This window comes from Hypanus sabinus, chromosome 12, assembly GCF_030144855.1.
Source record: "Hypanus sabinus isolate sHypSab1 chromosome 12, sHypSab1.hap1, whole genome shotgun sequence".
Classification (NCBI taxonomy): domain Eukaryota; kingdom Metazoa; phylum Chordata; class Chondrichthyes; order Myliobatiformes; family Dasyatidae; genus Hypanus; species Hypanus sabinus.
The window spans coordinates 107,129,507-107,156,280 of record NC_082717.1 but is presented as its reverse complement, the minus strand read 5'-3'; the positions used below and the strand labels follow the sequence as shown (position 1 = coordinate 107,156,280).

Sequence of the window (26,774 nt, the reverse complement as noted above, 5' to 3'; positions counted from 1 at the left end):
TTGGTGATCAAGGAATAGAGGGTAGAGGTTAAAGGTGAGAGGGGAGAGATTTAATCAGAACCTGAAAGGCAACCCCCCCCCCCACACACACACACACACACACACACACATACAGAGGATGGAGTTTGCAGAACGAGCTTCCAGAGGAAGTGGTTGAGGTCGGTACATGAGCAACATTTAAAAGACTTTAGGACGGATACATGAATCAGAATCAAAATCAGGTTTATTATCACTGACATGTCATGAAATTTGTTGTTTTACTGCAGCAGTATAATGCGATTAATAAACAAATCTGTACGTTACAATAAATATATAGAATAAGTAAGAGATCTATCTTAGTAAAAATCTGAACAAAATGGTGAGGGTGAGTTAGTGTTCATAAAGGCAGAGGGAACGAAGCTGTTCCGAAAGCGTTGAGTGATGAAATGAGTCGAATGCGACTGGGTTTTATGGGCTTCTCAGTCCATATGAATGAACTGTGCGAGACCAGCCCAGCGCCGTTCACGCGGGACTCTCTCGGGGCAGACAGCAGCCCCTGCTGGAAACTCGCAGCAGTTCCACGGAGCTCTCTCCCTGACGTCAGCCCGGACACTGAGCCCTTGCCTCAACTTCCTCGTCTTTAACACTTCCTGTACTTGTATGGTAACCCACCGAACGCAACTTAACCGGAGACCAGAGGCGGCTGAAGTACGTATACTTTGACTTGAAATTGTGGTGCGGGGGGGTGGCTACGGTGGGCGACAGATTGAGACCAGGAGCGGCGAAATCACCAACGTTTGCAGCTAAATGCGTTGTGCTTGCGGATGGCGCAACAGCAACATAATTGTACATTCTACAGTAGAAATGAGAGGGTGCATGTTATTTTTTCTAAGTTGAGAACCTTAGTCTTAATAAGAAGCCTTTGTTTTTTTTCTCTGTGTGCATTATTGCCAGAGTAATACACGTCCGGTTGTGCCCGACACTGGGCGTCGGTGGTCACTGACTTCCGTACCAGTTACATTGTCTCACGTGGAGAGCTCCGGCGAGGCGCTGTTTCTCCGGTGCGCGTCCATCCGCCGATTCCACCTTCGGTTTTAAATTCAAGAGGCTCTGCAGAAGCTGGAAATCCAGAGTAACACACACAAAACGCTGTAGAAACTCAGCGGGATTGATGAAGGGGCTCGGCCCAACATGTCGACATCTATTGCAAAACCTGAAGTTTACGTAGATGCTGCCTGCCCTGCTGAGTATTTCTCCAGTATTGTGTGAATGTCACTCACCTTCTGTACTGCATCCTTCGCCCACTCACTCGCTCAACCTCTGTCATCCCGGTGGGGCTCTTTCGTCGCTCCATTCCGCTACTATCATCTCAACTCGCTCTTTCCGATTCAGATTCATGTATTTATCACACGTACATCGAGACAGGGAAACGCATCGTTTGCGTTAACAACCAAGGAGGTGTTGAGGGCAACTGAGTGACGCCACACAAAATGCTGGAGGTGCTCAGCAGGCCTCTGTGGGGAAACAAAGTGCATAGCACGTCCACAGTGTTCAGCAGAAGAACACAAGCAGCTGTCAGTTCATCCAAACCCTTACCACCCAGAATCTCATTTCCTTTTCACCCAATTTACATTTGCAAGGGCAGTGCCAGGAGTGGATGACTTGAGTTTTAGGGAGAGCCTTGATGGGCTGGGACTTTATTTTTCCCTGGATTGTAGAAAGCTGAGTGAGGGGTGACCTTACAGAAGTTCACAAGGTCATGAGGGGCATTGTCACAGTCCTTTTTCCCCATGTGTCGGAAAACGTTGAGGAGGCTTGACCCAAAAGCACAGCAGCAGAGAACAATGCAATAACAAAAGCAGGAGGGGGCCACAAAGCAAGAAAAAACGGTCACTAACCACAGCAGGTAAGGAGGGAAATTTTAGGCAGGGAGACCAAAAGCTGGGAGCAACTGGTTCACTAAGTGACTGTGGATGAGAACTGGGGTTAAATGGGCTGCAGGTGACAGGAGTGGAATGAGTTGCAGGTGAATGCGACTAGTTGGGTGGAAACTCGTGCAGGCTGGGAGATGTCATCCAGAGCAGACCTGACACAGGGTAGGTGAGTTTACAGTGGGAGGGCATAGGTTTAATAGGAGAGGGGAACATTTTGAAAGGAATTTGAGGGGCATCTTTTTCCACACAGAGGATGGTGGGTGTATGGAACAAGCATCTCTCCCCTTCCCCTACCTTGTTTATTTATTTGGAGATGCAATGCAGAACAACCCTTCCAGCCCACTGAGTCGCTCCACCTGCATCCCCCCCCCCCCAATTCAACCATAGCCTAATCCCAGGACAATTTACAATGACCAATTGACCTTCTTTGGTATGTCTTTGGACTGTGGGAGGAAACCCATGCAGTCACAGAGAGAACGTACCAGCTCCTTACAGGCAGCAGCAGGAATTGAACCTGGATCGCTGGTACTGTAAAGCATTGTGCTGCTGTGCCAGCTCTCGCAATATTTACATGCAAACAGGTGTGTAAATTCTTCTGTCTTCAAGCTGCATTTCTTAGTGCACGGGCAGAGGATGTGGCTTTGCATTACAGAGAATTGCAGATGGGTCCGTAGGAATGCAACATCGCCAGCACCTGTAGTTGCTGATTAGTGAGGTGGATTTGTGGTGTTCAGTACTGACATGATGGGCCAAAGGGCCTGTTTGTCTGCTGTATGGTTCTGTAACTCCAACTGAGTGACAGGTTTAGTGCTGCTGAAACTGCCTGTTTAGAACACTCTGGCCACTGTATTTCCTGTCCCTAATAAAGTGGCCGCTGAGTGTACATTCATGGTCTTCCACTGCTGTAGCCCACCCACTTTGAGGCTCAACATGTTGCGCTTTCAGAGATGCTCTTCTGCACACCACTGTTGTAACGTGTGGTTATTTGAGTTACCATCACCTTCCTGTCAGCTTGAGCCAGTCTGGCCATTCTCCTCTGACCTCCCTCATTAACGAGGCGTTTTCACCCACAGAACCAGACTGGCCATTCTCCTCTGACCTCCCTCATTAACCAGGCGTTTCCACCCACAGAACCAGTCTGGCCATTCTCCTCTGACCTCTCTCATTAACCAGGCATTTTCACCCACAGAACCAATCTGGCCATTCTCCTCTGACCTCCCTTATTAACGAGGCGTTTTCACCCACAGAGCTGCCACTCACTGGGTTTTTCTCTTTGCATTTCGCACCCATTCGCTGCAGACTCTGGAGACTGTTGTGCATGAAAATCGCAGGAGATCAGCCGTTCCCGAGACTCTCAAACCGCCCCGTCTGGCATTTCTTCCCCATTCTGATGTTCAGTCTGAACAACGACTAAACCTCTTGACCATGTCTGCAAGATCTCGTGCATTGAGTTGCTGGCACACGATCGACTGATGAGATATGTACATTAACAAGCACGTGTACCTAATAAAGTGGTCACTGAGTATAGAAACGCACAGCGCAGTGCAGGCCCGTCTGCCGACCTTTTAACCCACTCCTAGATCAATGTAATGGTTCCCTCCCACATAGCCCTCCATTTATCTATCACTCCTGCCAATCTAAGAGTCTCTTAAATGTACCTAATCACCACCCTGGCAACATGTTCCACACACCCATCACCTTTGACGTCCCCTTCAATCACTTTAAAATGATGCCCTCTCGTATTAATTATTTCCACCCTGGGAAAAGATGTTGGCTGCCCTCTTATCAATGCCTCTTATTACCTTTTATGCCTCTATGAAGTAATCTCATATCTTCCTTCATTCTAAGGAGAAAAGCTCAACCTTTTCTCACAAGATATGTTCTCTAGTCCAGGCAGCACCTTAGTAAATCTCCCTTGAACCCACTCTAAAGCTTCTACGTTCTTCTTATAATGAGGCAACCAGAGCTAAACACCAATACTACTGTGTGGTCTAACCAGGGTTTTATAGAGCTGCAACATTATCATGACTTTTGAACTTAATCTTCCATCTAATGAAGGCCAACACAACATACGCCTTCATAACCACCCTATCAACATGCACAGCAACCTTGAGGGATCTGAGGATGTGGACCCCAAGATATTTCAACAGAAATTTAAAGCTGAGGATGAGCTTCATGTAGAAATGTCCCTGAAGTTGTTTGTGTCACTGAAACTGACACTGCTCAGAAAATAAACTCTCACAAAGCAGAACTCTTACTCCTTAGTCATTACATTCTTTTACAAAGGACGTGTCCGAACAAAACCAGCAGCATAATTTTCTCCTTAAGATTCCTGTGAGCTGACTAACTTCCTCTTCTCTGTAAGATTCCTGTGACAGCTATAAAACCTGACTACCGTGCTGAAGATTTGGAACACTGATCCACAGATGCAGATGGACGGGGGGGGGGGGGGGGGGGTGGTCTGAATTGGTGTCCATTCTCTGTCTCTGGGTACCCGGTTACTTGACTACCTCCCCTCTCTCAAGATCACAACATGAGGGGAAATAGAAGTCCATTTTATTTAGCATTGCATTAAATTCAGTGTCGTTAGGAGTTTGAGGAGACTTGGTATGTCACCAAAGACTCTTTCAAATTTCTATAGGTGTCCGGTGGACTGGTTGCATCACAGCCCGGTATGGAGGGTCCAATGCACAGGTTCAGAAGAGGCTGCAGAGAATTGTAGACTCAACCCTTCCCACCAACAGTTCCTCAAGAAAGCAGCATCTATCATAAAGGACCCTCACTATTTGAGATATACCCTCTTCCCATCAGGGAGGAGGTGCAGGATTCTGAAGCCGCCCTAACAATTCAGGAACAGCTTCTTCCCCTCTGCCATTAGATATCTGAATGGTCCATGAACACTACTTCACCTTCTCCAAGGATTGTTGTGGTGGAAAGGCTTGTCAGTTCCTGAGATCTCACGAGTGATGCTGCCTGACAGTTAGCTCCTGGCAAGACCTCCCATGGCGGTAAGGTCAAGGAGGAGGTTCCAGACAGAGAGATCCAACCAAGACCTCAATGGCGGAGCTGGTGAAAGATGATAACGCATCACAACAGCAGTAAGTGCAGAGGAAGGCTACAGCCAGTCATCCTGCATCCATGGCCATTGGACCCCGAGCCCAATCTGTGAAGGACTATGTGGTGGCTGCCCATGTATCAGCCTCCCCATATTCAACAAGATCATGAACTGATGTTTTCCGTTAAGGAAGTAACCCTTTATGAGAACATTATGATCACACTACTACTACTACTACTGTTACCTTATTATTATTTCTTTGCATTATTTATTTATTTTGTAATTGATAGTACATTTTACCACAGCAAAACAACAAGTCAGACGGTAGGAAGAAACCTGCTTCTGATTATGATTCTCTTCTCAAATGTTATGTAGTGAATCCATGGGGGTGGGGGGGTGTGGGATGTGTGTGTGTGTGTGTGTGTGTGTGTGTGTGTGTGTGTGTGTGTGTGTGTGTGTGTGTGTGTGTGTGTGTGTGAAAGAGAGAGATTTTGGAGACAACCTCACCGTTACCTATATGATCCCATTTTTAATCTAACTTCCTCTTGCCTAACCTGCTGACCGTTCCTTGCATTCGCTGTTGACAGTATCTGGTTTTGAAATACTTCTCTCCTGCCGCTCATTAACCTGCACTTTGTACTTCTCGTTGAGTCATGGAGCATCCAGCATGGATACAGGCCCTTTGTCCCAGTGAGTCTATGCTAACCATGGTCCTAATTTCCTTTGTTTGGCCCATTTCCCTCTAAAGCCCACCCTCCATGTATCTTTAAAATTGCATCTTAAATGATACCAGTGTACCTGCCTCAAACACTTCCTCCTTCAGCTCATTCCATACATTCACCACTCTCTATGTGAAGAAGTTAATCCCCAGGGCCCTTTTAAACATTTCTCTTCTCACCCTAAATCTATACAGATTTTCTGTTAACTTGGGGAAAAGACTATCACCGTCCATCTTACCTACCTCTCTCATAACTTTAAGCATTTCAGGCATTTCTATCAGGTTGTCTTCTATTCTTGTGTGCTGCATTAGCTTCAGTTAATATCTGTTCTTCCTTAGAACCCCAGAAGGCTAAGGAAATTTGATGTCCCTAAAGAACCTTACCTATTTTTACAGCTGAACCATAGTTACTATTCTATTTGATGGCTGGTATTGGTATTGCTATTGCTACTGGAGTTGGTATTGGTTTGGTCACATATACCATAGTCAAAGTAAAATTTATTATTGAAGTACATTTCTGTCTCCATATTCTACCTTGAGGTTCATATTCTTACAGGCATTTGCTGGAAAATAAAAGAATACAATAGTAGATATGAGAAACTATATATAAGTGTAGCACCCTGGGAAGGGTTTCACTGCTAACGTAATGGTCGTTCTGTGGAGGCAGTGTTTGGGTTATGGTTAGAGATAACATATCTTGGAATGTGAGCTGGTTCCCTTGTTTGGGGGGCGATGGAGAGGAAAGACGCTGGAGAGGGTCAGTTGTAGGATTCGACCTGGTGGGGCACTGTGCTTTAACAATCACAGCACGGAAACAGGCCATCTCGGCCCTCCTTTGATGGAGCAAGGTGTCACATTTGTCTAAGGGTCAGTGAATATGACTTTTGGAAGAGTTTAGCTCCAACTTATGCACATTTGGGTGTTTAATTATAATGGGCCCTTTTTTTCCTTTCTTTACCAACCCTTTAGTTAAGATTTATAAATGTAGTTCCTTTAATTGCATGCAGTGTGCTGTCTGTTATTTCTTGACACTGAGTTCTGACGGTAGCAAATTACACAGCATCCACACAGACCGGGGTTTGGGGTGGGAGAGTCGCCTCAATCTCACGGGTTTGGCGGAACCGGAGTGTGTTTTCCCTAGACTCACGCAGCCAAGGAAACCAGAGGGGGTTTCATAAGCAAAGGCCGGTAAACAACCAATGAGAAAAAGAAGACAAATTGTGAAAATAAACTAAATGCTCAGAACACGAGTTGTGGAGTCTTTGAAAATGAACCTTTACGTTGTAGAATCAGTTCAGAGCTACAGTGAGTGAAATTATCCACGCTGATTCAAGAGCCTAATGGTTAATGGTTATCCTGAACCTGGTGGTGTGGAACCAAATGCTGTTGTACCTCTTGCACAACAGCAGTAGCAAGAAGAGATCATGGCCTGAATGGTGGGTGGATGCTGCTTCTCTGCCAGATGTTTCTGTTCATGGGCATGGCTGTTTTCAAACCAGGCCATGATGGATACTTTCCCCGATGCATCCATGGAAGTTAGTCAAACTATTAGATGATGTGTCAAATCTATGCAAACTTCTGAGAAAGTAGAGACGTTGATATCCCTTCTTTGTGATGGCACTTGGTCCCAGGACAGGTCCTCTGATATGGCAACACAGAGAATTTTAAGTTACTGACCCTCTCGACCTCGAATCCCCGAATGAAGACTGGTTATTGTAGTCGATAATCAGATCTTTGGTTTTGCTGATGTTGAGTGAGAGGTTGTTGCTATGCCGCCACTCAACCAGTTTTCAATTTTCTTTCCTGTACACCAAGTTAGAGTGAAAAGCTTGTCTTGCATACAGTTCATACAGATCAAATGATTACACAGTGCATTGAGGTAGAACAAGGGAAAGGGTAGAACAATTACAATAGAAATACCGAGTGGATCTGTGGGGAGCAGCTTACAGTCAGTTGCAATGCTCTGTACCATCTTGGTAGCTATCCGACCAAAAGACCACAAGAAATTGCCATGTTCTACGTGCAGCCCAGTCCATAACGTACAACAGCCTCTTTCCGTTAACTCTGTCTGCCTTGGGAAAGCAGCCTACAGAATCAAAGCTCCTCCCTGGACATTTTTCCCCTCTCGCTGGGCTATTGATCCAAGTGCCACCAGACTCAATGACAAACTTTATCCTGCTTGTTCTAAGTTCTAAGGGTCCTGACAAAGGGCCTCGGCCCGAAACGTGGACAGTGCTTCTCCTTATAGATGCTGCCCAGCCTGCTGCGTTCCACCAGCATTTTGTGTGTGTTGCTTGTCCTGCTTGTTACCAGATTCTTGTCTACACTGAAAGATGAACTCCTGATCTCCATATATACCTTGTTAATCTACCTGCTCTGCATTTTCCGCTGTATATGCAATAATCTGGTTTCACTTGTGCCCCCCAGTAATCTTCTTATTCTGTCTTCTTTCCCCTTCCATTCCAGTGCTGAGGACGGGCTTCAGCCTGAGGCATTACCCCCTCCATAGGCGCTGCCTGATCAGCATTTTGTGTATGTTGCTGTGGAATTCCAGCATCTGTAGAGTATCTTGTGACTATATTCTGTCTTTTGGTTCCATTTTACAAACCCAAAATAATTACTTATGACATCATCTGTCTGGATAGTAGGCAAAGCAAAAGTTTTTCACTGTGTCAGTACATGTGACATCAACAAATCAAACCAATTCTAGATTGACAGAATGTAACTGAAGGCTATTTAACCCATCAAATCTCTGTCCATGGGGTGATCTCCGCTCTCTCCCCATAGCCCCATTTTCCATTTCCGATATGCATCCAATATACTAAATAACACACCACTGAATAAAAAACTTTCCTTGCATCCCTCTTAGCCTTTTCATCTTGTTTTTCTATCCTTCGACTGTTGAACTATCTAGTTGCTCCCCAAGTACTTGAGCAAATCCATCCAAATTTTGACCTCTTGCCACGCTTTCCCTTTGTTCCTTCACTGATCTAAATCCTATTCAAATTCATCGGACAGGGAGCATCGTAGCGCTATTCCAGTGCCAGTGATTCCCACCGCTGCCTGTAAGGAGCTTGCACATTCTCCCGTGGCTGCGTCGGATTCTTCCGAGTGCTCCAGCTTCCTCCCACCTTCTGAAGGATTAGAGAGTTGTGTGCATGGTATGTTGGTGCCCGAAGCACAGCAGGCTGCCTGGCATGCTCGTCACTGATTCGATTTGATGCAAACGATGCATTCCACTGTATATTTTGATGTTCACGTGATAAATAAGGCGAGCCTTTCATCTTTCAACTTATTAGCTGTATTTATTGCATGTATATCGAAACATCAAACTCTACAGTGAAATGCGAGGAAATCTGCAGATGCTGGAAATTCAAGCAATGCGCACAAAATGCTGGAGGAACACAGCAGGCCAGGCAGCATCTATAGGGAGAAGCACTGTCTACGTTTCCGGTCGAGACTCTTCGTCAGGACTAACCGAAAGGAAAGATAGTAAGAGATTTGAAATTAGGAGGGGGAGGGGAAAATGTGAAATGATAGGAAAAGACCGGAGGGGGAGGGGTGAAGCTGAGAGCTGGAAAGGTGATTGGCGAAAGTGATACAGAGTTGGAGAAGGGAAAGAGTCATGGGACAGGAGGCCCAGGGAGAAAGAAAGGAGGGGGGGAGCACCAGAAGGAGATGGAGAACAGGCAGAGTGAAGGGCAGAGAGAGAAAAAAAAGGAGGTGGGAGGAACTAAATAGATCAGGGATGGGGTAAGAAGGGAAGAAGGGGCATTAACGTAAGTTAGAGAAGTTAATGTTCATGCCATCAGGTTGGAGGCTACCCAGCCGGTATTTAAGGTGTTGTTCCTCCAACCTGAGTGTGGCTTCATCCTGACAATAGAGGAGGCCATGGATAGACATATCAGAATGGGAATGGGACGTGGAATTAAAATGTGTGGCCACTGGGAGATCTTGCTTCCTCTGGCGGACCGAGCGTAGGTGTTCCACGAAGCAGTCTCCCAGTCTGCGTCGGGTCTCACCAATATATAAAAGGCCACACCGGGAGCACCGGACGCAGTATACCACACCAGCCGATTCACAGGTGAAGTGTCGCCTCACCTGCAAGGACTGTCTGGGCCCTGAATGGTGGTGAGGGAGGAAGTGTAAGGGCAGGTGTAGCACTTGTTCCGCTTACAAGGATAAGTGCCAGGAGGGAGATTGGTGGGAAGGGATGGGGGAGACGAGTGGACAAGGGAGTCGCGTAGGGAACGATCCCTGCGGAAAGCAGAAGGGAGAGGAGGGAAAGATGTGCTTGGTAGTGGGATCCCGTTGGAGGTGGCAGAAGTTACGGAGAATTATATGTTGGACCTGGAGGCTGGTGGGGTGGTAGTTGAGGACAAGGAAAACCCTATCCCGAGTGAGGTGGTGGGCGGATGGGGTGAGGGCAGATGTGCAGGAAATAGGAGAGATGCGTTTGAGAGCAGAGTTGATGGTGGACGAAGGGAAGCCCCTTTGTTTAGAAAAGGAAGACATCTCCTTCGTCCTAGAATGAAAAGCCTCACCCTGAGAGCAGATGCGGTGGAGATGGAGGAATTGCAAGAAGGGAATGCATTTTTGCAAGAGACAGGGTGGGAAGAGGAATAGTCCAGGTAGCTGTGAGAGTCTGTAGGCTTATAGTAGATATCAGTAGATAGGCCGTCTCCAGAGATGGAGACAGAAAGATCGAGAAAGGGGAGGGAGGTGTCGGAAATGGACCAGGTAAATTTGAGGGCAGGATGAAAGTTTGAGGCAAAGTTAATGAAGTCAACGAGCTCAGAGCTTCACCCCACCACCTCCGGTCATCTCCTATCATTTTGCATTTTCCCCTCCCCCTCCTACTTTCAAATCTCTTACTATCTTTCCTTTCAGTTAGTCCTGACGAAGGGTCTCGACCAGAAACGTTGACAGTGCTTCTCCCTATAGATGCTGCCTGGCCTGTTGTGTTCCACCAGCATTTTGTATGTGTTGCTCTATAGCGAAATGCCTCATTTGTGTCAACAACCAAAACAGTCCAAGGAGTTTGCAAGTGTTGACACACTTCCAGTGCCAACATAGCATACCCGCAACTCACTAGCCCAATTCTGGACGTCCTTTCGGAATATGGGAGAAAACAGGAGCACTGGAAGGAAACCCATGCAGTCGCTGTGAGGACAGTGGTGGGAATCGAACCTCAGTCAGTGATCACAGGTTCTGTAAAGCAACTGACTAACTGCTACACAGCAGTGCTGCCCGTAAAGCTAATATTTAATGTTTTCCAAATTAGACGCAGGCAAGTCTGTTGTTGTAAAGCAATTGACCATAATCTTCAACGCATTAACGAGCGTGTTTGAATCTGTTTAGGTGAGAATGAATACTGACCATGAGATCGGTCTCCTGATCGAAGAGATTCGTCGTCTTGGATCTCCAGGTCAGTGACTTAATAAGCCGTTGAAAATTCTTTATGTTCTCTGATTTTTATTTGTTGTGAAACAGATGGAACCATTGCTGAGCATCACATTTCAGCTTCAATAGTTAAGGCTGCAGTAGTGGTCTGGAACAGGTTGGAGGACAGTAACATCTCTCAGGAGGATGAACAATTTGGTAGCGTAGTGGAATGCTTTAAAGTGGCAGCAAAGGAAACTGAATTGTTCTCGGACAATAAAAATATAGAGTGAATAGGAAAATGAGAGTTTGAATGATTAGGACAGATGTCACCGAGACTTGAGGAGCTGAGTTACTGGAAAGGGTTAATTGGTTAATAACTCAGCCATGATAGAATGGCAGAATAGTCTTGATGGACCAAATGGCCTAATTCTGCTTCTTTGTCTTACGGTCTTATGTGGTTTGGACTTTATTCCCTGGAACGTAGAAGAATGAAGGAAGATTTGATAGAGGTATGCAAAATTACGAGTATAGTCAGGGTAAATGCAACCAGCCTTTTTCCACTGAGATTGGGTGAAAATACGAGAGGTCATAGGTTAAGGTTAAAAGGTGAAACGTTTAAGGGGAAGACGAGGGGGAATTTCTGCAGTCACACAGTACTACGAGTGTGAAACAAGCTTCCAGTGGAAGTGGTGGATACGGGTTCGATCATAAGATAAAGAAATGGAAATCGGATGTTCAGTCCATCAGAAGTTTGGATAGATACATGGATGGGAGGGTTATGGAGAGCTGGGTGCTGGGCCATGGGACTAACATTGACATGTACTAGATGAGCTAAAGGGCCCGTTCATGTGCTGTTTCTGACTCTATGAAGATAAACCTGATTCTGATTCACTGTCTCTGTATTGCACCCAGGAGCAGACGGTAAAATCAGGGTCAAGTTCGGAGTGCTGTTCGCTGATGACAGATGTGCCAACCTGTTCGAGGCTCTGGTGGGAACTCTGAAAGCTGCCAAGAAGAAGAAAAAGATCAGCTTCACTGAAGAGCTGCTACTACAGGGGGTCCATGACAACGTTGACATTGTTTTAGAAGTGGACTGATGACTCCCGAGTGCAGTAGTGGCATTGGTGATGTCATTGTAACCCAGTCCTCAGGAAGCACGGGGTAGATAGTTTTTTATATGCATTTTGTAACGACTGAAATGTTGAATTGTTTGTAACTTAAAAACCACCCAATAAAGTCCACATCCAAGCTGAGTTCACTGACATCTGCACACGAACACATCTGCGCAGGAGCAATGAAAATCTGACACAGAGCATCAAATAAAGGTTATCTTGGGTTTGTCACGAGTACATCGAAACATACAGTAAAGTGCATTGTTTGTGTCACAGTCCGAGGATTTGATGGGGACAGCCTGCAAGTGTCTTCAGGCTTCAAGTTCAAGGTCAAATTTATTGTCATTCAAGTGGATGCAAATATACCTCCCGGCAAATGCCGGCCACCAGCATAGTGTGCACATAACTTACAAACCCTTATGTCTTTGGAATGTGGGAGGAAACCCAGAGCACCTGGAGGAAAGCCATGCTGTCACGGGGAGAACGGACAGACTCCTCGCAGACAGCAGCAGGAATTGAACCTCCATCGCTGATGGCCGGCTCTCTAAAAGCATTACGCTACTGTGCAGCATTCTCAATAAAAAAAAATCAATTAATGTAAATTATACACAATTGTTACAAGAAAGAACAGAATTAGAATTTTTAAAAAGTGAAATCTATTTTTGTGCAAAGTGATCAGTGATCTCACTGTTAGAGTTCAAAGTAGAAAGTAAATGATATTATCAAAGTACATGTATGTCACCATACAGAACCCTGGGGTTCATTTTCCAATGCACACACCCAGCAAATAAAACATGAGATAATGATAAAGAGTCCTTAAAGTGAGATCATTGGTTGTGGGAGCTTCTCAATGGATGGTGTAGCTGTTCCCTTTGTTCTCAACTCTAATGGTTGAGGGGTAGTAACTGCTCTTGAACTTGCTTGTGCAGGTCATGAGGCTTTTGTACCTTCTTCCTTCTGGCAGCAGCGAGAAAAGAACGTGACCTGGGTGGTGGCAGTCCCTGATGATGGTTATGCTGGTGGGCTCAAGAACCAAATAGTTGAGGGGAAGCAGCGGTTCCTGAACGTGGTGGTGTGGGACTTCGAGCTTCTGCTCCTCGAGCCTGATGGAAGCCGTGAGGAGCCTGGACGGTGGGCAATGTTCTTGAGGTACTGCATCCCTTTGATACTACCAATGGGGTGGGGAGGGAAATGCCAATGATGTATTAGGTGGTAGATACTACCGATGGTAGGGAGGGACGTGCCTGTAATGGATTGGGCAGAGCCCACTACCCTCGGCAGCTTCTTTCTTTTCTGCACAAACTGAAGATTGTGTTAATTTTGAGTTTTCTTTCTAGCCTCACTCTCAGACTTGCAATGTTTCTGAAGCACCATCAATAACTCACACTGAGACGTAAGGCGAGATATCGGCTTTTATTGACTGGAAGAAGGAACCAGGAGTGAGTGTCCATCATACTATGTCCTGGAGACTGAGGCCGAGCGTCAGGCCTCAGATCGCCTTTATACAGGGGCCTGTGGGAGGAGCCACAGGAGCAGTCAGCAGGGGGCGTGTCCAGACAGGCACATAGTTCACCACAGTTTCATATTGATACCCAGAAGTACACCCATCTAATTGGGAGGGATAAATGCAAGCAAGTCTTTTCCACTGAGGTTGGATGAGACTAGAACTAGAGGTCATAGGTTAAAGATGAAGGATAAGTGTGGAACGAGCTGCTGGCAGAAATGATGGATGCTGGTTTGATTTCAGCAGTGAGAAGTTTGGATAGGTACACGGATGGGAGGGCTATGGTCCAGGAGCAGGTTGATAGGACTAGGCAGAATAACAGATGGGCCAAAAGGGCCTATTACTGTGCTGTAAGGTCCTATGACTCTGCCCTCATTTCTACGTCTTTGCTTTTTGAGTCCGCTTGTTTAGCAACATTTTAAAGGCATCAGGGTAATTACACAGACAGTAGAGCTTTCGAGGTCAGTGGGTCAAATGTAGACAAAAGGGACTAACTCACTGAGCAACACAGTCGACCTGGATAAATTGAGCTGTATCCATGTTTTATGACATAAAGTCTTCCTTTCAATTCCTCAGTTGTGCTGTTTCTAAATGTAGTCACTTAAGAGGTTGTGTCGAACAATAGCCTCATTTTATTTTTAACATTCTGCCTCTCGAGCTGGTAAGACAGCGGCACTTGCGAATGCAGTGGCCTCTGGAGGGCCAACCAAAGGTGCTTTTCACTTTGTAAAATGTGTTTTTTATGATCCAAAGGCAGTTCTGCTCCAAGAGCTTTGGGTACTGCAGGGCTACTCCATCAGTGAGCTGCTCGTTGGTCAGAGTAGCTGGACTGGAGCCAGTTAAAGTGTCAGAGGAGCCTGCTGGTATGTCAGAGGAGTGGGTTTGGGTTCAGAGGAGCTAACCTGGCTGTGGACCAGGTTGCTGCCGGCTACTCTGAAGCTTCAGAGCTGGTGCAGTATAACCATGGGAGATCGTCTCGGACATTTCACTTGCGATCACAATACTCTGTTGGACAGTGATAACGTAAGTTGCCGCAGCCTTGTTACCCCTGACTGGTGGAGGGATAGTCGACATGGGAGGTGTGTGGCCTCAGCTGTAGCGAGAACTAGGCCCCAAGCTTTGGACATGCCTACTGCTACAGACCAGGTGAGAGACGCGGAAACGCTACAGCGTGGTTGAGCTCGGCTGGGGTCTGGCCTCTCCTGTCAGTGCTGCCCTCCTGTGTTTGAGTGGAGGATTAACAGACGGATTGTGTGCAACTGCACACTGCCAGGGGTCTGGACTCCATATGTTTTTTAATCGAGCGAATATGTTTCTTTGCTCGATATTTTGAATTATATTTGTCACCTATTTTTCAATATTTGCTTGTTATTTTAAATGTTTTGCATCTTGGCCCCAGAGAATGCTGTCTTGTTCAGCTGTATCTATGTATGGTTTGAATGATAATTAAACTTGAGTTAATCTGATTTGGTTTGAAGTCCATCAGTGATCCTGGGGCATAGGCTGCCAACAGCAGCTCACTGGAGTCCACTGTCCTAGGCCAGGCTTTCAAGTTGTCCCCTGGTGTAGCTCGTCTTTGAAGGTCCTTCCTCTCCCGGGGACGAGGTCTTTGGCATTGCTGCAGCTCCGGGTTTGTACGCGATGGCCCTGCGCCATCCCTCCTCCTTTTGCAGTCGAGTGTGGAGCATTCATGGCAGAGCCGCCTTGAGCTAAACGATGTGAAAATCCCTCCCCGACTGCATAGCCAGCAATCTCAATCCAGAAGCAACGTGTGGTATGCAAAGTCTGTGGAGATGACCAGTGGTGTAGGAATTAAAGTTCTAAACCTTGCTGTTGTTCATCATGGAGCTGAAGGCACGTGAGTGGCTGTGGGAAACGTGTTGTAGGCTCGGAACGCAGAGGGCTGGCATCACAATGGGGCAGTGTTCCAACACTGCCTAAACGTTCACAATGTCCGCCTGATGAACCTGCCTCTAGAAATGAAATGAGGTCAGAAATCTGATACATATAAATCAGAATTACTCAAATATAGATCATGTGACATAACAGCACAGTATGGCAGAAGGGCCCATGATGTTGTGCTGATCAATCTAACTCTTTCGTTCCATGTAGCCCTCCATTTTTCTATCATCCATGTGCCTATCTAAGAGCACTTAAATGCCCCTAATGTATCTGCCTGGACCACCATCCCGGCAAAGCATCCCATGTACCTTCTGCACTGTGTAAAGAACTCACCTCCAACATTACCCCCTATACTCTCCTCTGATCTCTTTAAAATTATGTCCTCTTAGCCGTTTCTGTCCTGGTCTTTTGCAGCAGCAATGCACCCCATGGCCACTTTATTAGGTACAGAAATGGAACCTGGTGTTGTCTTGTGCTGCTGTAGCCCATCCACTTCAAGCTTCAACATGTTGTGCAATTAAAGCTGTCCACCACTATTGTGATGTGTGGTTATTTCAGTTACTGTCACCTTCCTGTCAGCTTAACTAGTGCAGCCATTCTCCTCTGAACTCTCTCATTTACAAAGCATTTTCTTCCACAGAACTACCGCCCACTGGATATTTTTTTCCTCTTTGTAAGCTAGAGACTGTTGTGCGTGAAAATCCCATGAGATCAAACCAGCTCATCTGGTGCCAACAATCGTTTCATGGTCAATGTCACTTACATTAGATTTGTTCCCCATTCTGATGTTTGGTCTGAACCACACTGAATCTCCTGATCGAGTTGCTGCCACATAATTAGAAATTTGCATTAGCGAGCAGGTGTATTGGTCAGCACAACAGTTTACGGTACCAGCAACACGGGTTCAATTTCTGCCACTGTCTGTAAGTTCTCCCTGAGACCACATGACCATGTGGGTTTCCTCCCAGTGCTCCAGTTTCCTCCCACAGTCCAAAGACATACCAATTGGTAGGTTAACTGGTCATTGTATATTGTCCCTTGATTAGGCTAGGGCTAAATCGGGGGTTTGTGGATGGGACAGCTCGAAGGCCTGGAAGGGCTTGTTCTGTGTTGGCTCTCAATAAATAAATAAAAATAAAAGAGATCTGATGGCAGAGACAAAGAATCTTCCTGAAGCATTGAGGCTCCCGTATCTCCTCTCTGATGGGTGTAATGGAAGAGGGCACTTCCTGGGTGATGGAGATCCTTGACGAGGGATGCCACCCTTTTGAGGCATCGGCTATTGAAGACATCCTTGATGGGGGCAGCCTAGGGCCCGTGATGGAGCTGGCTGGACTGACAAAATCTTTTTCCCGTCTTCTGCATTGGCAGCTCCATACACCGAGCCATTCGGTTGTGTCAGTAAATGCTTGCAGATGTGTGGTGTTTTAAATCGTCAGTTGCTAATAAGCCTCAGGAGAGTCCTCCACTCATCAAACTAAAACAATGGCTCCAAGAGGACCACAACCTTGGGATTTTCTCTTGTTTGTGATTTGATTACTACACTGCAGACTCTTCCAGGGATGCCTATCCTGAAGAAGTTTAAATCTTCCCTTTGATGGGAGTTCAGTGAACGCTCTCTCTTTCTACTGCCCCTTTGTGATCTCTGCTGCTCTCCAATTCTTCAACCTATCACCTTGTGTGTCTCTCTCCCCTCCCCCCACATTTTAAATCTACTCCTCATCTTTTTCTTCTCCAGTCCTGCCAAAGGGTCTTGGCCCAAAACGTCAACTGCACTTTTTTCCATTGGTTCCTCCAGCATTTTACGTGCGTTGCTTGGATTTCCAGCATATGCAGATTTTCTCTTGCTTGTCCACACCTTGTCACTGGGTTTGGACGCTTGGCTGCCTCAAACTCTCTGGAGAGCTATATTGGCTGGAGGCAGGGCCTTGTGCTTTGACTCTTCACCTGTGACAAACAGGTCAAAGGGCAGAGGCCAGACTAAGAATGGTCCATCGTTCCTCCAGGTTTGGGGATTCAGCTCCGGGTTGACAGACCTGACTGATCAGATAAAAATTGTTATGGAAGCAGCAAAGAAGACAGAGGACCTAAGCACCAGCGGTGTAACGGGCAGTAAGTAGGTGAGCAACTGACGCACGCAACTGAAAGACGGATGAAGTCCAAAGGAAGAAACTAGGTTGAAAGTTATGGATTGGAGAAGATTCATCAGGAACTCAGTAGGTCAGGTAGGTGGCTGTCAACGTTTTGGGTTAAGATCCTTTGTCTGGACTGAAAGAGTCGTTGGTGTAACAAGGTAAGGGGAAAGGGTTACGTCTTGGTGAATAGGAAGGTATGGTAGTATAGCAGCTGGAGTAACACTTAGGAGAAGCAGTGGCACCTAACAGTGACTCTTTTGCTTGCATTTCTGGAAACAGCTCTGTTTATATCTTTAATATCTCTGTTTTCCCCTTTCAGGGTTCTTTTGAAGACCCTGACCTGGAGTCACACGCTGACGGCGGAGAGCAGGGAACACTCCCCCCTGCTCTGGGGGTTTCACGACTGGCCGTTTCTCGTCACACCAAGGATGCAGCCTAAGAGCTTGGCTCGCCTCTGGAGGTCTGAGATCTCACGGCTCTGGAGATGGGGGGGGGGGGGGGGGTTCGGAGGTCATTGTCAGGGCAACGGTGTGTCATTGGAGACAGAAGATCTCTGGCTGTGTGCCTGGAGACCCGAGATCTTTGGGCACAGAGCTTAGAAAAGGCGTTGCAACGGACTTTTAACATCATAAGCTAGCAAGCTATTTGTTATGTCTCCCCTCTCACTGTGAAACGGGGTCACCTCTTTCTCCCTTTTAGGGAGAGAGGGAGCCTGTGGGTTGTCAAGTACCGGGTGAACAAGCAGTCTTTGGAGTACTGCAAGTCTTGTGTCTTTGCTGTTGCTTTGCTCACGCCTGAGTGCTCCGAGCCGGGTGCCGGTGCATTTTATTTTGCCGGCGGGGGGGAGGGGAGGATTGTTGCTTACTGCCACTTACGCATGGGAGAGAGGGGAGCTGGGGGGGACTTTGGGGTTCTAACATTTAACTGTCGTTCATTCTTTGAGGCACTCCTCTGTTTTTCGTGGATGGTCGCAAAGAAAAAATATTTCAGGATGTTTATTGTATACATTTCTGGGGCATTAAATGTACCTTTTGAAACCTTTGAACTTAACAGCACCAGCAACCTCCTGTCGGTGTTCAATTCCTGCCGCTGTCTCTAGCAATGTGTATGTTCTCCCCATGGCTGCATGACTGTCCTCCTTGTGCTCCAGTTTCCTCCCTTGCTCCAAAGGTGTACGGTTCGGGTTAGTAAGTTGTGAGCTGTGTTGGCACGGGCAGTGTGGTGACAGGTACGAGCTGCTCCCAGCACGTCCTCAGACTGCGTTGAGTCGACGCAGACACCACATTTCACCGTGTGTTTCACCGTACAGATGACAAGTAAAGCTGATCTTTGAAAAAAAGAGCTGGGAGGTGATGGGAGGGTTGATAGGCAGATGGAGGTTGTGAGGCTGGGAGGCGATTGATGGAGGTTGCAGTTGGTGAAATCTGGTAGGAGAAGAAGATGGAGTGTGGAATGAAATGAGAGAGGTGGGGACAGCAAATGAGGACAGTGGATTGAGGGAGGGGACCCAGTGGGAGGGGCAGATGGAATAGGTGAGGAGAGGAAAGAAAGTGGGTGATAGTGGAGTGGGGTACTATCGCTACTCCCTCTCCCATCAGTGAAAAGCATCAACAACCCACACACCCTGAGGAAATGCTGGTAGCAGTCCACAGGTGTCGCCATGCTTCCAGAGTCACCATAGCATGTCCACAACTTGCCACACATTCTGGCAGCAGCATAGCATGCCTAAAGAGTTCAGCAGAACAACATGAGCAGCAACAACAATAGTAACAAAACAACCCTCTTTCCTCTCACCTTTCCACCTATCCAACCCCCAGCCTGTCACTTCATTCTCCACCTACCAACTCACCTGGCTTCACCCGTCACCTCTAGCCTGTACTCCTTCCCCTTGGCCAACCTTCTTATTCTATCTTCTTTTCCCTTCCTTTTGAGTCTTGATGAAGGTTCTCAGTCTGAAACGTCGACTGTTTATTCATTTCCGTAGATGCTGCCTGACCTGCTGAGTTCCTCCAGCATTTTGTGTGTGGTAACTCTCCACTGCAAATTTGTGTCCCTTCTTTCATTATTTCTTACTGTTTGCCCCGTATCCTGGAATTTTCTTCTAAATTCTATCTTACCCATGTGCCAGTCCACCTATCGGCCTGTGGCTCATCCTCCCCCCTCACCTCTTTGTACCGGCTCTCCCCCCCTTTTCACTTTCATACCCGATGCAGGGTCTCAACCCAAAACATCAACCATTTAACTTTAGGTATTTTCTCCCACCCCTCTCCCTCCTCTCTTTTTCCATTCCTCATTCTTGTTCCTCTCTTACCCCCTTCTCTTTTCCTCACCTGCCCATCACCTCCCTCTGGTTTCCTCCTCCTTCCCTTTCTCCCATGGTCCACTCTCCTCTCCTATCAGATTCTTTCTTCTTCAGCCCTTTACCTTTTCCACCTATCACCTCCCAGCTTCTTACTTCATTCCCTCCCCCCCCTTCACCAGCCAACCACCTTCCACCTCACCTGCTTTCACCTATCACCTGCCAGTTTTTCCCCTATCACCTCTCCCCGCCTTCTTATTCTGGCTCCTTCCCAATCCTAATGAATGGTCTCAGCCCGAAACATTGACTGTTTATTCTCCTCCATAGATGCTGGCTGACTTCCTCCAGCATTTTGTGTGTTGGCAGAGACACATTGTCAGGCCTATTGTTATTGTGTATAAATCTGTGACTCTGACATTTCACACTACTCTGTAATGTATTCTTCTTGAACTGCGCCTTCCTCTCTACCTCAGTGGACAAAGCCATAGAGTCATGGAGTCATGGAAAACTACGGCACAGAAACAGGCCTTTGACCTATCTTGTCCATGCCAAACCATTTAAACTGTCTAGTTCCATCAACCTGCACTTGGACTGTAGTGCTCTACACTCCTACCATCCATGTACCTATCCAAACTTCTCCTAAACATTGAAATCAAAATCACATCCACCACTTGTGCTGGAAACTTATTCCACACTCTCACGACCCTTTGAGTGAAGAAGCTTCCTCTCATTTTACCTTTCACCCTTAACCCATGACCTCTGGTTGTAGTCTCACCCAACCTCAATGGAAAAGCCTTCTTGTATTTACCCTATCTAAATCCCTCAGAATTTTGTATACCTCAATCAAATCATTGTTTCCACATTCTAAGGAATGAAGTTCTAACCTATTCAATCTTTCCATATAACTCAGGTCCTCCGGACCCAGGAACGTCTTTGTAAATTTTCTCTGTACTCTTCAAATCTTATTTACATCTTTCCCGTAGGGAGCTGATCAGAACTGTACACCACACTCCAAGTTAGACCTCCCCAATGTCCTATACAACTTCAACATAACATCTCCTGTACTCAATATTTTATGAAGGCCAATGTTCTAAAAGCTTTCTTTATGACCCTATCTACCTGTGACACCACTTTCAATGAATTATGGACCTGTATTCCCAGATCCCTTTGTCCTACTGTGCTCTCAGTTCCCTTCCGTTCACTGTGTAAGACCTGCCCTGGTTGGTCCTCCCAAGTGCAACACCTTGCACTTATCTGCATTAAATTCTGTCTGCTATTTTTCAGCCCATTGTTCCAGCTGGTGCAGATCCTGCTGCAAGCTTTGATAGTCTTCCTTGCTGTCCAATGTACCCCAAATCTTGGTGTCATCTGCAAATTTGCTGATCCATTTTACCACATTATCATCCAAATCGTTGATATACTATAGGTGACAAACAACAATAGACCCAGCGCCAATTCCTGTGGCATTCCACTCGTCCAGACCTCCAGTCAGAGAGACAACCATCTACTACCACTCTCTGGCTTCTCCCGCAAAGCCAATGTCTAATCCAATTTATTACCTTATTTTGAATGCCAGGAAACTGAACCTTCATGTTCAACCACACTGCAGGACCTTGTCAAATGCCTTGCTGAAATCCATGTAGACAACATCCACTGTCTTGCCTTCATCAACTTTCCTGGTAACTTCCTTGAAAAACTCTGTAAGTTTGGTTAAGCACAACCTATCACACTCGGAGCCATGCCAACTATCCCCAATCAGTACCTGTCTAGCCAAATACTCAGATACCTGGTTCCTCAGAATAGCTTTCTCATGACTGATGTCAGGCTCACTGGCTGATAATTTCCTGATTTATTCTGAGAGACTTTCTTAAACAATGGATGTTTAAATATCTCTGCGAGGGCCCCTGCAATTTCTGCACTTGCCTCCCAAAGGAGTCAAGGGACCATCATGTCAGGCCCTGGGGATTTGTCCACCCTAATTTGTCTCGAGACAGAAAACACCTCCTCCTCCATAATCTGTATAGGGTCCATGATCTCACTTCTGTAGACTATGTGTCCATCTCCTGAGTAAATAAAGATGCAAAAAAAATCTGCTTAAGATCTCCCTACCTCTTTGGCTCCATACATAGGGGACTAATTTTGTCCCTTGTGATCCTTTTGCCTTTAATATATCTGTAGAAGCCCTGAGGATTCTCCTACGCTTGTCTGCTAGAACAGCCTCATGCCTTCTCTTATCTCTTCTCATTTCTTTCTTAAGTGTTCTCTTGCATTTTGAACACTCCCCAGGTACCTCATTTGTTCCTACCTGCCTGCAGCTGTTCTGCATTTCATTTTTTTTCATAACCAGGGCCTCAATATCTCTTGAAAATCATGGATCCCAAAAGCTGTTCTCCTTGCCTTTTATTCTGCCAGGCACATACAAGCTTTGTACTCTCTAAGTTTCACTTTTGAAGGTCTCCCATTTATCAGATATACCTTTGCCAAAAACAGCCATTGACCGCATCCATTTCCTCTACCTCTGCTTTCACTATTTCTTCTGGATGGAGTATGAAGAGTGTTCCACAGTCCTCACCTTCCACCCCACCAACCTTCATTATTCGCAGAACATAAGGCAGTGCAGGCACTTCTGCCCACCATGTTGTGCCCAGACTTTAACCTAGTCCAAGATCAGTTTAACCCTTTGCACCTGCATATCCCTCCATTTTTCTATTATCCATGTGCCTATCTAAAAGTCTCCACCCCGGCAAGAGTGTCCCATGCACTCACCACTCTCTGTATAAAAGAAAACTTACCCCTGACATCCCCCCTGAATATCCCTCCAACCACATTATAAGGGTGACCTCTGGTATTGGCCGTCCTGGGAACTAGTCTCTGGCTCTCCACTCTATCCATAACTTTAATAATCTTGTACACCTCTAGCAAGTCACCCGTCATCCTCCTTCACTCCAAAGAGAAAAGTCCTGCCTTGCTCAGCCAAATGAATTTGCCTGGAGAGCACAGATATGTTGGACAAGCTGATGTGATGGTTTCCTCCAGCTTCAATATGATTCTACCACCAGTGAGGAACAGCTCTTCCCACATCATTGTCGGCAGATAGTGAAGAGGAGGCATACAGGAGTGAGATAGAGCAGCTGCTTGAGTGGTGTTTCAACAACTACCTTGCACTCAACACCAGTAAAACTGGTGAATTGATTGTGGACTTTAGGAAGGGGAATTGAGGGAACACAAGTCAAAGGTTCAAGGGTGCAAAGGTTCATTTTGTTGTCTAAGCATACAGGTACATGTACAGCTCTGATATTTGTCTACTCCAGGTAGCCATTAAATACAGAAAGACCAAGGGGGTCGATGAAAGAAGAGACTCCAACCCCCCCCCCCCCCCCGGACAAAATAAAAAGAAATAAAACTCACAGACCCTAAGATCTCCCCTTGCCCCCAAGCAAAAAAACAGCCCCAATAACAACCAACAACCACCGACACGTAACAATCCCCGACCCCCTCACTCATAGAAAAGAACAACGACAGTAGCACCAGACCCCAAACCCCAGCCCAACACACACAAAAATTAACTCACCTGCCAATCATCCACAAGAAAGCAAACACTGAAAAACTGATAGAAATCTATATAAAATACAGCCCAATAATCACATAAATCTCAGAATTTGGGAAACGTCTTCTCATCTGCACACGAGGAGAGCAGCCGGGCAAACTCAGTCCCTCTGTAAACAGTGACCGCCAACCCAGGTCAAATGCGCTGGTTCAGGGCCAAACGCGTTGGTCCGGCTGCTGACTGTCTATGTCGGGAGCCTTCACCTCGATGCGTCAATCTTTCTCGCCACTTCAAGATGCCATCATTCATGACCCTGTGCCTTGTCTCTGGTCTTTTCCATGAGAGTGCTTGTGATCTCGGTCCTTGTAGCCCTCCCCCACCCCATCTCTGATCTCCACGAGGCAGCTCTCCAGACACAGCAGAGCGCTGGATCCTCCGATCGAGTTTCAAACTGTACATCACCGGCTCCAACAGGTTCCATAACACAATCAAGACAAAAAGAACAAGCAGAAGGTGTAGAAAAAGTGAAAGAATTGGGAAGATTTGCTATCTGGAAGATATTGCATGAGGAGTCATTGTTTGCTGGGGCCATCTTGACTGGAATCATCAGTCCTCATTGAGGGATCAGAAGTGGAAAGGGTGAGCAGTTTCAAGTTCCTGGGGGTCAATATCTCTGAAGATCTATGCTGGGGACCAACGTACTGGTGCAATTATGAAGAAGGCATGCCAGTAGCTATATTTCCTTAGGAGTTTGAGAACATTTGGAATATCACCAAAGACTCCAGCAAATTTCTACAGATATACCTTGAAGAGCCTTCTAACTGGTTGCATCATCGTCTGATATGGATAGGCAACTGCGCAGGATCGGTGAAAGCCACAGAACATTGCAAACTCAGCCCGCTCCATCAAGGACACAAGCCTCCACAGCATCGAGGACATCTTCAAAAGGCAATGCCTCAGAAAGGCAGCGTCCATCATTAAGGACCCCCATCACCCAGGGCATGGCTTCTTCTCATTGTTACCATCAGGGAGGAGGTACAGGACTTTAAAGACTCATAATCAGCGTTTCAGAGACAGCTTCTTCCCCTCTGCCATCGGATTTCTGAAAGGGCAATCAACCTATGAATTATTTTGTTCTCTTTTGCACTGCTTATTTATTTTATAAATACAGTATATATATATAAAATTCTTATTGCAATTTTAATGTATGTTATGCATTACGCTGTACAGTTACACATTAATGCTCCACCATGGAGAGAGTGAGGAGAACCAAGTTTCTTGCAGTGCACACAATGGATGATCTCACCTGGTGCCTCAACACCAACCCTTTAATCAAGAAAGCAGAGCAGCGTTTTCACTTCCTGAAGAGATTGAGGCAAGTAACTACCAGTTAACCAATTTTTACTGGAGCACCATTGAGTGTCCTAACTACTTGCATCACGGTCTGGCATGGGATATGCAAGACATCTGACTGTAAATCCTTACAAAGGATTGCAAAGACTGCTGAGGAGATCATTGGGGTTTCTCTTCCACCCATCTGAGATATTTATCAGGAGTGCTGTGTATGCAGGGCACTTAGCATTGTCAAGGATCACTCCCATCCATCCATCCATCCAACCAACCATCTCTTTGACCTCCTACCATCAGGAGGAGGTACCATAGCATTAGGACAAGGACAGTTAGAAACATAGAAAACCTACAGCACACTACAGGCCCTTCGGCCCATAATGCTGTGCCAAATATGTACTTACTTTAGAAATTACCTAGGGTTACCAATAACCCTCTATTTTTCTAAGCGCCATGCACCTATCCAGGAGTCTCTTAAAAGATCCTATCGTATCCACCTCCACCACTGTTGCCAGCAGACCACTTCACACGCTCACCACTCTCTGCGTTAAAAAGTTACCCGACATCTCCTCTGTACCTACTTCTAAGCACCTTAAAACCGTGCCCTGTCATGTTAGCCATTTCAGCCCTGGGGAAAAGCCTCTGACTATCCACATGTTCAATGCCTCTCATCAACTTATACAACTCGATCAGGTCACCTCTCATCCTCCGCCACTCCAAGGAGAAAAGGCCGAGTTCACTCAACCTATTCTCATAAGGCATTCTCCCCAATCCAAACAACATCCTTGTAAATCTCGTCCACACCCTTTCTATGGCTTCCACATCCTTACTGTAGTGAGGCGACCAGAAATGAGTGCAGTACTCCAGGTGGGGTCTGACCAGGGTCCTATATAGCTGTAACATTACCTCTTGGCTCTTAAGCTCGGTCCCATGATTGATGAAGGCCAATGCACTGTATGCTTTCTTAACCACAGAATCAAACTGCGTAGCAGCTTTGAGTGTCCTGTGGATTCAAACCCCAAGATCCCTCTGATTCTCCACACTGCCAAGAGTCTTACCATTAATATTATATTCTGCCATTATATTTGACCTACCAAAATGAACCACCTCACACTTAACTGGGTTGAACTCCATCTGCCACTTCTCAGCCCAGTTTTGCATCCTATCAATGTCCCACTGTAACCTCTTGACACCCACACTATCCACAAAACCCCCAACCTTGGTGTCATCAGCAAATTTACTAACCCATCCCTCTACTTCCTCATCCAGGTCATTTATAAAATTCATGAAGTGAAGGGGTCCCAGAACAGATCCCTGAGGCACACCACTGGTCACTGACCTCCATGCAGAATATAACCATGCAGAATATAATAGTAGATACAACTATTCTTTTCCTTTTGTGAGCAAGCCAATTCTGGATCCACAAAGCAATGTCCCCTTGGATCCAATGCCTCCTTACTTTCTCAATAAATCTTGCATGGGGTACCTTATCAAATCCCTTGCTGAAATCCATATACACTAAACCTATTGCTCTACCTTCATCAAAGTGTTTAGTTACATCCTCAAAAAATTCAATCAGGCTAGTAAGGCACAACCTGCCTTTGACAAAGCCATGCTGATTATTCCTAATCATATTATGCCTCTCCAAATGTTCATAAATCCTGCCTCCCAGGATCTTTACCATCAACTTACCAGCTACTGAAGTAAGACTCACTGGTCTATAATATCCTGGGCTATCTCTACTCCCTTTCTTGAATAAGGGAATAATATCTGCAACCCTACAATCCTCCAGAACCTCTCCTGTCCCCATTGATGATGCAAAGATCATTGCCAGAGGCTCAGCAATCTCCTCCCTCA

General features: G+C 46.2%; 1 protein-coding gene across 1 annotated transcript; it reads left to right on the top strand.

Moving 5' to 3' along the window:
- The first annotated feature begins 545 nt into the window (after positions 1–545).
- abracl (ABRA C-terminal like) lies at positions 546–12,324 on the top strand. Its single transcript, XM_059986639.1, has 3 exons — positions 546–687; positions 11,048–11,114; positions 11,984–12,324. The coding sequence occupies exons 1-3, from the start codon at positions 640–642 to the stop codon at positions 12,166–12,168; spliced, it is 300 nt and encodes a 99-aa protein (XP_059842622.1). The 5' UTR covers positions 546–639; the 3' UTR covers positions 12,169–12,324.
- The last annotated feature ends 14,450 nt before the right edge of the window (positions 12,325–26,774 follow it).

Excerpts from the sequence above, each read along its gene's own strand:
- abracl (XM_059986639.1), top strand. The coding sequence starts at position 640 with ATGGTAACCCACCGAACGCAACTTAACCGGAGACCAGAGGCGGCTGAA. Across the intron at positions 688-11,047 it reads GGAGACCAGAGGCGGCTGAA|GTGAGAATGAATACTGACCA; the intron begins GTACGTATACTT and ends GAATCTGTTTAG. Across the intron at positions 11,115-11,983 it reads TCGTCGTCTTGGATCTCCAG|GAGCAGACGGTAAAATCAGG; the intron begins GTCAGTGACTTA and ends TATTGCACCCAG.